Source organism: Balaenoptera physalus (assembly GCF_965194825.1).
Source record: "Balaenoptera physalus genome assembly, chromosome: 18".
NCBI classification, from domain to species: Eukaryota; Metazoa; Chordata; class Mammalia; order Artiodactyla; family Balaenopteridae; genus Balaenoptera; species Balaenoptera physalus.
The window spans coordinates 69588168-69599709 of record NC_138899.1 but is presented as its reverse complement, the minus strand read 5'-3'; the positions used below and the strand labels follow the sequence as shown (position 1 = coordinate 69599709).

Here is an 11542-nt window from a genome sequence, read left to right as displayed (position 1 = left end):
GGCACACCTTAAACCTATACAGTGCTGTATGTCAATTATACCTCAATAAAGCTGGAAGGAAAAATAAATTTTAAAAAAACAACAGTAAACAAACACAGCTGCCATGGGCAAGTTGTACCCTCTGCCTTAGAGGGCTCTACCCACGTGTCTCAAATCTCTGGTAACTTGCAGTGTCATGTGACATTGGGGGCCTGACCCAGGGACTTCTTATGATGAATGATAATAGAATTGCAGGGTCAGAAGGCCCCTGTGGATCATCCCAGCATTTAGTGAATCCCCCACTTCAACATTCCCCCGCCCCTGGCTGATGACGCCCTAAACTGCGTCATCTCTCACCTAGAGCCCCCGCCTGTGCTGCACGGATCCGCGTGTATCCTAGCTGCTTCCACTAGGCTACCCCCCACGCACTCAATGCAGCACATTCCCAGGTGAAACTGTCATCATCCAGCGCCATCCCTCCAAATGCTCTTTTCCTTGTGCTCCCCCAGTGAGCGTCGATATGATCTGTCCAGCAACGGAAGCCAGAAACCCGGGTGTCATCCTTACTACTTTGCCCTTATTCACCACCCCTGTATCGGATCATCTACCTACTCTTGCTAATTCTGGCCCCTTAATATCGACCAGATTTGCCTCTTCTCTTCATCCCCACAGCCAATGACGTATTTCAGGCCATCTCTTGTCTGAATTACTGGAACGGCCACTCCCTTCCCCCCGAGGTGCTTTAAGCCCCCTTTGATTCATTCTGCCTTTAACTCACCAAAGCCAGAGTGCTCATCCTAAAATGCATATCTGATGATGTCAATACCATGACAGCAACGAAAGAACTGTTTAAAGTTCAAAGAGGGCAGCGTCATGTGGCCCTTGCCTGTCTCTCTCTGCTCCCGCCTACCTCCCTGCTCCATTCCTCCTCCATCCCACACCTGAACTCTCTGCACAGCCACACAGAATTACCTTCACTTCTCGAAACGTGTTATGCTGTCCTTTCCTTCGTTCCTTTGCAAATACAGTTCTCTCTGCCTGAAAACTTATCTCCCTAACCAGACCCCAAATCTCCACCTCTTGGCTTAGTTTATGCCTACTGGTCCTTAAAATCTCAGCTTAATCATTGTTATAATTGTGGTGGTGATGATGATATGATGATGATAATGATAATAACGTGTATTAAATGCTTCCTATGCGCCAGACACTGTTCTAAGAACTTTCACATATATTATCTCATTTAATCTTCACAACAACCTTAAGAGGCAGGTACTGTTACCACCAGTTTCAGAAATGAGGATAGCGCAGACGTCACTACCCCTAAAACCTCCCATGAATCCCCAGAATGGTGTGGGTGTTGCTTTTTAGTACTTCATATTCTCCCCCTGCATAGCACTCACCAAACTCTACTGCAGTTCCAGCCTACCTGTCTCTCCCAGTAAACTTTAAGCTCCTAGACAAAAAAAGTAAAAAAGACGATGTCATACATAGTTGTTTTCCCAGCATTTAAGACAATGCCTGCCAAATAAATAGTTACTGAACAAATTAATAAATAACTGAATGATTTTTGAGGTGTTCAACATTTGCATGTTCCCCACTGAACACACAACAGTTTGTTTATAAACAAACACTACCAATTACTGCCATTTCTGCTATGCTGGGAGACCATACAACTCATATATTAGAAAAGTATGGTGAGGGGTAGGAAATAAGTGTAAACAGAGTAGTGATACACTCTCAACAAAAACTATAGTGATGGATGGCCAAATATCCACTTCCACTCTTCCTTCCCTCTTGACTTCAAATGGGTCCCTAAGTGCTTGACCACATCTCCCTCTTTCCTTTCTCATAATCATCACCCATGTTCAGACGCCTCCTTCCTCTTGGCTCCTCATTCCCCCAGGTACCCATCCAAGCACGTGTACATCCTTCCAGCCAGCCAGCAAGATGGCTGACAATGAGGGTCTAGAAACAAGTAAGGCCAAGTCCCTCTCCCTCAAGGATATGTCTCACAATCTGCCTAAGCCACAGAAAGGGCTCAATAAATATTTGCTTCTGCCCCTGCTCCCTGTTTGGATAGGGACAGGGAGTGCTATAACCACCCGTGTGAAACCTGCAAGCCGCCAACTTTTCTAGACAAACTCTTTGCACCTTTTCGTTGTGAAAACAACACTGCAACTGTCTCATGACTGGTCAACCTGATTTTACAAAGGAAAAGTGTGTTCTTCTTTACAGGCTGAGGCCCAACTAACCTTTCCTCCCCGGCTGAGAGTTGAACTTACTTGGAAGAGCATAATTTATTAAGAATAAAATTCTGGTATTAAAAATGAATTTGGACATTTGCATGACGTTCAGGATCATGGGAACCAGCGTTGAAAAAAAAGACGGATCTGGTAGTCTCCTCTTCGTGTTGAAAGGAAAAAGGGGATTGATAACAGCAGGTAGACAGGATTTGTGGGTCACCTCTCTAGGTAGAATTCCCAGCCACAGGCTGTGTCTCACGGTCCACGTGTGAATTTAGGAAAACGCTGATGCAAAGAAAAAGTCCCAGGAGAAATTAAGACCAGCTGTGAACCTATGATGTCATCCTAGTGCTCAAAATACCTCACCGGGTTCTCCTACAATGTCAAAGCCATTACTACCCCCAAAGGCAAGAGTCGAGCATACATTTATAATAATAAGCATAGAACCTTAGTTCCAACCTTAGTTGGAAACTTCTAGTTCCTTTATCAAGTTTATCAAACATCTACAAATTCCATCACCATGCCATCCTCAAAGAAAAGTTATACAATTTAACATGAAAATTAGGCTATGCCAAAAGTAATTTTCCAACTTCTCAAAAATCTAGTAAAATTAAAGTCCCTACACAGTACTACTAAAAGAGGAAACACATATTTATTAAACAGAACAAAAATGGGTTACCGTTTTGAGGGTCAGAACTGAATATTTTCTTTAACAATAATACTTATATTATGCATAAGAACATTTTAGTGAAATATAAAACAAACATTTTTCTCCCCTTATTTTCAACAATCTTTTCTGATACCCATAGGGAGAAGGAGATGAAAAACAAAGAAAGACCTGCTAGCCTGTAACTAAAAATCCAGAAAGAAAAATTTACCTATTAGCTATCATTTCACTCCAGGGATGGTGAAATGCAAAAACAAACATGTCAGTTTATTCATTAGTAGTCAAGTGAGGAGGTAAACACCTCTCTTGAACTATGGTATCTGAGTTTGAATAGTGAATAACGAAGGAAGCTCTCTAAAATGTCAAATCTGGAAAAGATACCACCTAGAAATAAGTGACAGTAATTCACAGTGATACTAAAAATAAGAACCAAGTTGCAATATCTGTACTTAGTGACACCAATGCACTTTACCCAGTCTACGTGGATCTTCTTTATCGTGTACCTTTTGCATAAATTGTGGAATATTTTTTGAGGAAAAAAAAAAAAAAGAGTCTAGGTCACCTAGGCCGTTTGTTCTTGTAGCACCTGGGATGTGGGAGATCCAAGTATGTGTGAAGATAAGTAAAAACCTATGGCTAGCACTTTTGCTGCCTGTCTTTCTGACTGCAGAAGCTTTTAGCACATTTATCAGAAGCCATACAATGCAAACCCTTTTGATATTAGGTCTCTGGGTGTAGCTTTCAAGATCATTCTTTGTTCCATTCTTCCCGTATTGTCAAACGGCACCCAATAGGTGGTCTAGAGTGTGAATTTCAAACATGTGCTATTAATACGCCCAAAACTGTTGCTGCAAAGGTGAAAAAAAAACAAAAACACATTAATTGAATCCTGGCCTGTTCTCACTCATAATGTCACAAATACAATACATTTTCTATGTCCTCAAGCAATAAGAAATAATTTGTAAAACCATGAACTCTTCAGGTGAATACACTACAGGTTTTAAAATAGGTATTATTCATAGTTACTATAAGTAATTATATATTGTTGTAACAATTCTCCAAAAAAACTACATACAGTAAGTGTAGGTCACAATTAAAAAAATAATATTGCAATCTTTTTTTTTTTCATTTACTCTGGTTTTCCTGCTGGTATACTAAAGACCATTAGTAACAGTATTATATCTGTAGATACTTCATATTTTAAAATTTCTTTCTAATGCTCTTTCAAACATTTTTCTCACAAATGTTTTTTGGGAAAGTCACTATTATTCCCACTTCACAGATGTCATATGGAAATAATGGTCCCTACCTGAATGACTGTGCCATTAGATTCATTAGATCACCCACATTAAGTACGCAGGGTATCTGGCACATTACTTATTGAGTGCTCAAAACATGGTAACTATTATTAATATGCAAAAGTATCAATAATTATATTAAGGCTATCAGAGTCCATTTTAATCAGGTCAGTCGAGTTCAGGTCTTCCTCTAGAATTGGACAATTCTTCCCAAACATGAAGATACCACTGTTTCTCTATGCTGATCCATCCGCCTGGAATGCTTTTCCCTTCCTCACTCCCAACTCCTAACCTCCCCACTGGGCTAATTCTTACTCTCTGGATCTCAGCTTACACAGTACTTCCTCCAGGGGTAAGCAGTCCCAATCCTCGCCCACATCTGTATTACCCTATAGACACGGGGGTCTCCCCTGTGCGCTCCAATGCGCATCACGACTGTCTGCTTCTATGCCCGCTTCCCTGTGAGGCTCAGACTTCATGAGGGCAGGGACTGTGGTCCATCTTTAGATACTACGTTCCCGGTGGTTAGCACAGTGCTAGAACACAGTGGGTGCTCTGTAAGTATCTGTGCCATGAGGACACCTGGGATCTGAAATCGGCCTGGCTGGTGTTACAAGGACAGGCTGTCACAGAGCGTGAGTGGCCGGTGCCGGCCGAAGAGATAAGTCAGCAGCGAGCCACGGTGCCAGCGGAGGGTGCAGCTGCTGGGATGGGAGGCGGCATCGCAGAAAGTGGGGTTGGGCCGGGGGGTGGGGCGAGGAGGGGCTCTAGAGGAGATTAGGTTCCGCCTGGTCACTTCCAGTCATAGCAGCAGAGCCAAGTCTGGATCTGGAGAGAGCAGTGGGGCGGCACGGGGAGCCAGAGCCTGGGCTGACGCCCCCGGCGCCAGGCGATGAGGTTTCCAACCAGAGCACGAACAACAAAACGCAGGCCAGGGGCCCCTGCTGGCTGGGATGAAAGAGCCCAGACTGACCCACAGACCCCAGAAGACTTACCAGACAGTTGGGGTGTGCTGCGCACGCCTGGCTCAACACAGAATTGCAGTGCTGAGGCAGAAACTTCGAGACTTTGGGCACAGCTGTTGGAAAATGCACCAAAATGTTGTGATTTGTTACGGCAGCGGCATCATAGGAAGGGACGACTTTAGAATAGTATCTGACAGCATGGAAGGAATTAACAGAGAGAGCTGTGCTGGGGATTCGGGTTTTATACACAGCGCCAATAGTGTTCTCTGACGCAGAGCTCGACTGACCTTTAATAAAAAGAAAGCAAATATCCATCAGTAGATTCAAATCAGTAACCCTGAACTACTAGATTTGAAATACATTGTCCTCTATTTCATTTCCTCATGGTACAAACTTAGACTACTGCTATACTCAAATGCTGATGTAAAAACAAAGTGAACTTTCTGGTAGTGGCATTTAGTGCGATACACACACTATAAATTAGTGTTCACATGTCATTAAAAGACAGATTTTAGAGAAGCATCATATCTCTATGCCATTGTGTATGCGTGCGCATGTCTCGCCGTCATAAAGACTGTGACCATCCCTATGAAGCAAGGGAGAATGTTGGAAAGAAGAACTCCATTCAGCGGCAAATAAAGTTTGGTCATTGATTTTCTATCAGTGAAGTGGGTTATATTGTTATACAGCTATATTCTGTACAGTAACTAGAAGGCAGAAAAAATTTTTTAATATATAATGAATGTTAACAATGTAATCTCAATATTGGGAATACCTTTTTTTTTTTTTTTTTTTAATTTTTAGCCCCACTGTGTGGCTTGAGGGATCTCCCTGACCAGGGATCAAGCTCACGCCCCCTGCAGTGGAAGCACGGAGTCCAAACCACTGGACCGCCAGTGAATTCCCTGAACACCTATTTATTTTCTTCTGGATACTGACAGTAATAAAGGTAAAGGAACATAACTTTATGTCTACTTTAAATACAAATGTATCTGGAATATCTGTGAAAAATCATTTCGGCAAAAGTGTACAGAGATTTGTGGAAAAGGACAAGTAAAGGCAGCCTAATGAAGTCTAATGTTGACCGGTATCAGCACTTCTGGGTTACAGGTCAGATTTAGCACAGAAACCAGGGGACTTCAGGTGGCCATTTAACTTCTCCAGCTGTCAATTTACTGGCCTAGGTGGTGAAAGTGAAATCTGAAAGGCTTAACTGATTTCAACTGTTCCAGTCCTCTTTCAAAAACCATTTGGCAACATGCATGACCAGCTGTGCATGTGCTCACGTTCTCTAACTCACTCGTCACTCACTTCCAGGTATCCAGGCCAAGGAAAAGTCCAAAGTATAGAAAAAGCTATATATAGGGAAATATTTACTATCATATTACGCATAAAATCACTCTCCCCACAAAACTGGAAACACTAAATGTAGCGACAGGAGGACGACTGAGAAAACTATTCTATAAATCGTTTGATAAACTACTAAAACCATTACAATGGTGCTGAGGGCTGCATAATACAAAATTCAAGTGTACAGGACACAATGTTAAGTAAAAAAGCCAGAGACAAAATTGGAGCTCCAATATGATTAATACTGTAGTGTTACCATAGAAAAATATATATAGAAAAAGACTTGAAGGGAATACGTTTAAAAATGAACACAGTTATTATCTTAGCTGGGTTTTAGTAAAGGACTAATACTGCTTTTCAAATGGAAAAATGTATATAAATAAAATCGAAGTAGGGGTTTTGACTCAGTGACCTTCAAGGTCTTGTCCAGTCTGAACCTGACATAAGCCTATGGTCCTAGTGGATTTGTTTCTTCCCAAGAACAGTCATTTTAGGTGATGCAAAACCAAGAGATCCTGGGGCACAGGAAGGCCTGAACTCACTACCATCACAAGAGTGTTTCAGAGTTTCTGCAGGATATGAATAGTGAAAATGCAGAAGTAAGTACTGTGTGTACAAGAAGTAACACCGACAGGCATACACCTGTGGCCTGACCCCTATCTGATTTAATCTGGGCTGATTTAATCATTCTTTGTGACATTCAGCCATAGCTATTTTAAGTAGATTAACCATGGCTCATGGCTACTTTTTTTCTATTCTCCTTCCCTCTCCCCTAAGTCAGGAAAAAAGTCTTAATTGACGAATAAACACCCTGAGGTTGATTACATGAACAAGGAGGGCAATGTCCTATTTGGAGATCCTTTCTCTTTTGACTTTAGACACCATCCCCGGAAACCTCGTTTGTTCCCGTTGTTTCCACTATGTCCCCATAATGTGCATGGTACCTCGAAGACAGCACTTAAAATAACACACAAATCATATTTTGCTTTATGACCCTGTCTGCTGCTAATCTGCGAGCTCCCTAAGAACAAGAACTGCACCATGTCTGTCCTCGTGTCCCCATCTTTGAGGCAGAAACATTTAAGCTGAGAACTAAGTGATGACTGGGGGTGAGCCAGGCAGAGCGTGGGAAAGGGGATTCCCAGCACAGGGAGGTGCTGACATGAGGCAGTGGAATCCCTTTGAGGAAACCAGTAGAAAGGTGACCTCAGACTCAGGCAGGGGGAGGAGATGGTAGGGCCTCTGGTCATCAGCACCTAACACGCAGGTTACATGCTCCATAACTTACTGGCTTCTCAGTGAAGAATAACCTTCGGGAATATGTACTAAAAGTCACAAACTGGCAGCTGTGTCCTTTTACCCTAGCTCTGCTTTTTTTCCATCTTCTTATTTGTACAAGCACATGGGCATGCCTAGACTTTATAATACAAATAACAAAAATGCCTCCCAGTGGGTAAACATTGAATATTCACAATGGAGTATTCATATAATGAATGTTTCTTGATCACCTACTGTGAGCTGGTCATTGTTCTAGGTACTAGAAATATAGCAATGAACAAAAGAGGCAAAAAAAAAAAAAAAAAAAATTCCTGTCCTTGTGGAGTTGATATTCTAGTGGCAGAAGACAGGCAATAAAAAAACAGGCAAGAAAAGAACATTAGAAGGAGAACAGTGCCATGAAGAAAAATACAGCAGAGAGAGCGGATAAGGAGTCCCATGTATCATGTGATGCTGGGAAGGAGTGTGCGGTTTTAACTGGGTGGTCGAGAAAGACTCACTGAGAAGGTGACAAGTAAGCAAAGACACGAAGGAGGTAAATCAATTAATACGTTAAATGCTCAGTACAGGCAGACCCTGTTTTACTGCACTTTGCAGACACTCTGTTTTTTACAAATTGAAGGTGTGTGGTAACCCTACATCAAGTAAGTCTATTGGTGCCGTTTTTCCAACAGCATTTGCTCCCTTTATGTCTCTGTGTCACATGTTGGTAATTCCCACAATATCTTAAACCTTTTCATTATTAGCGTATTTGTTATGATGATCTGTGATCAGTGATCTTTGATGTTACAACTACTACTTGCTGGAGGCTCAGATGATGGCTAGCATTTTAAAGCAATAACATATTTTAAAATTAAGGCATGTACACTAATATTTGAGACATATGCATTGCATACTTAATAGACTACGATAGAGTATAAACATAACTTTTATATGCACTGAGAAACCAAAAAACGTGTGACTCTATTGCAATATTCGCTTTATTGCAGTGGTCTGGAACAGGACTCACAGTGTTTCTGAGGTCTGCCTTACACTGCTAGCACTGAATTAATATGAATACTTCCCTCCCTTTAGATTCTATTCAATAATACACACAGTCATCAGTGTGCTTATCATGTATCATTCAGATGAGATTTCTGGTAATGAGAGTCAATTTTCAGCCCAGTTTCTGGGGTAACACTATTTAAATGCCAGTGGTCAGCTCAGTCTTTCAAGCAGACAGCACCAAAGGACTCAGGGTGTAATCTTCCAGCTACGCTCCATCCCCTGGTTACGGCAGTGCCTGCACAGAAGGCCCAGGGTGAGCAGGACGCACACGCAGGCCCGTGCACACTACGGCCGCACAGGGCGGTGGGCGGAGCTCACCTCTCACAGCTGCATCCAAGGGAGTCCTGGAGGCAGGAACAGAGTACACGTTCAAGCGCTTATTAGCCAGGAATCTGATCCCTCTCACAGGTGAGTAAGTGCTTGTCAACACACTGTTTTCTCTTAAAAAAAACAAAACATTCTTTAGGCATTTCTCAAGGAAGATGATATGAACATTGCTGAGTTGAACTGCTCTTCTTACATTCAAGTTCTAAAAAGCACAGACAGAGCCTAAGCTCTGGATTAAATATAAGAACAAACTGTAGAAGAGGACTCATGATGGTTCTTTAGGATATGGAGGAACAGTTTACTTTTCCTTTAGAGTTTTTCTTGGTGTACACATTCTAATCAATTTAAATAAGGAAGCATTCATTTGGCACATCACCTGTTATACTAGAAATGTCTTTAAGGACTCCCACCTGAAAATGGGGCTGGACTGCCCTGGTGACAGAGGAATGCTAGAATCTATCCCGTCCTGACTGCATTGTCAATCACCACAGGCACTACTCGTAAAGCCCCATTTTAAGAAACAACAAAAGAAGAAAGAGTGAGTCAAATGATGAAAGGATCATGGGCCTGAGAATATTACATATTTTATCACTGTAATTAAATGATACACATCAGCAATGGGAAAAGTTTACTGATTCTTTTTTTTTTTTAATAGATCGTTATTGGAGTATAATTGCTTCACAATACTGTGTTAGTTTCTGTTGTACAACAAAGCGAATCAGCCATATGCATACACATGTCTCCACATCCCCTCCCTCTTTAGCCTCCCTCCCACCTTCCCTATCCCACCCCTCTAGGTCATAGCAAAACACGGAGCCAATCTCCCTGTGCTATGCTGCTGCTTCCCACCAGCCAACTATTTTACATTTGGTAGTGTATATACGTCAATGCTACTCTCACTTTGCCCCAGCTCCGCCCTCCCAGCCCACGTCATCAAGTCCATTCTCTATGTCTACCTCTTTATTCCTGCCCTGCAACTAGGTTCATCAGTCCCATTGAGTTCTCATTATGGGTGGGTTCAGTGCCTGTCTCATTTCTAGCATTAGTACCAGAGGAAAGTAACAAGGCGACCTCAGATTCACAAGATTCAGATGATCATACCTTTGTGCCATAAACATGCCAGGGGCGGATAGCTGGATGGGCATTTGTTGTTTCTTACAAAACCTCCTATTGCTCTGAAGTACTTCTGTAATCTAAGAAATGAAGAAAGAGAGAGATTGAGATCTACTTAGATAGCTATAGCTATAGATTTCTTTCAAATATACACACACACACACATATTTCTAACTATAAAAAATAAAAGAAATAAAACTGTAGCATTAAAGCACTGTCTGTGAGGAGAGAATTCAAGGGCTTGAGCGTTGACTACCTGGCCCATGATGGCTGGAGGGATTTTCTCCCGGACATACTTCATGTAGTCAACTGTTGCCTCGAGAATCGAAGCTGCATCATTCTTTCTCCCCTTCACATACGGCAACAGGGTACGCAGCTGCTCACAGCAATACTTGATTCGTTCTCTGAGCAGAGAAGTGTAATAAATAAGGAATAATTAGTCTGTTTTCTTCCTTGTACACAAGGACAACCAATCCCTCTTTCTGGGTTTGTTTATAAAGGAACCGGCCCCTGCCTTTCTAGTCTCCGTTTTAGAGGAGGGCCATGTCCCCACGAGCCAGCAGTCTCCACAGCCCCTGGAATCACAGCTTTCTGGGGCACGGCTCACACTGCTGCCGAGTACAGTGTCTGTGCCGATGGCAGCCCAGCTCACTCGTCCCCGCGAGTGTGCAGGATGCCCAGACACTCAGGACACCAGAGAACACCCCTGCTGCCTGTGAGACCTACAGGCACGCAGCCCTCAGAGGAGACGATCACACAGCGTGCAGGGTGCCCAGACACTCAGGACACCAGAGAACACCCCTGCTGCCTGTGGAGACCTACAGGCACGCAGCCCTCAGAGGAGACGATCACACAGCGTACACACAAATCCTTCTGCGATTCACACTAGAAGCCTGGAAGGCAAAGAGTCCTCAGGATATTCATGTCACTCGGACCTGGGCCACATTTCCAACAATACACAATTAGCATCTTAGAATACATGGGCTTCACCTGTGTTCTGAGCCAAAGGAAAATCAGAAGCCTGCTTCCTTTACATGAGGTACGTAGACGGACAGAACAAATAAACCAATATGCAAATGAGAACGTCATCCAGGCTCGTATCAGAAAGAAACTAACCTAAGTCTTTCACAGTTCTGAAGGGAAATACATAGGAAATGTAACTCTAAACTGATCTCAGCCTTTGTGACCTTCAGTTATCCGTGTGTTCAGTTAATAAGCATTCTTAAGCATGTTTTGCGCTGAATACTGCCTTGACATGTACGGGATCAAAGGGTG

The 11542-nt window shown here is 42.7% G+C and overlaps 1 protein-coding gene across 1 annotated transcript in view; it reads right to left on the bottom strand.

Annotated features, from left to right (window-relative positions):
* Window positions 1-2686: 2686 nt before the first annotated feature.
* SOHLH2 (spermatogenesis and oogenesis specific basic helix-loop-helix 2) overlaps window positions 2687-11542 on the bottom strand; it is an 88358-nt gene continuing 79502 nt past the window's right edge. The window contains 5 exon segments of the mRNA XM_082435682.1: window positions 2687-3737; window positions 5183-5439; window positions 9146-9267; window positions 10256-10347; window positions 10524-10671. Coding sequence (XP_082291808.1) covers window positions 3717-3737; window positions 5183-5439; window positions 9146-9267; window positions 10256-10347; window positions 10524-10671 — 640 coding nt within the window. The 3' untranslated portion in view covers window positions 2687-3716.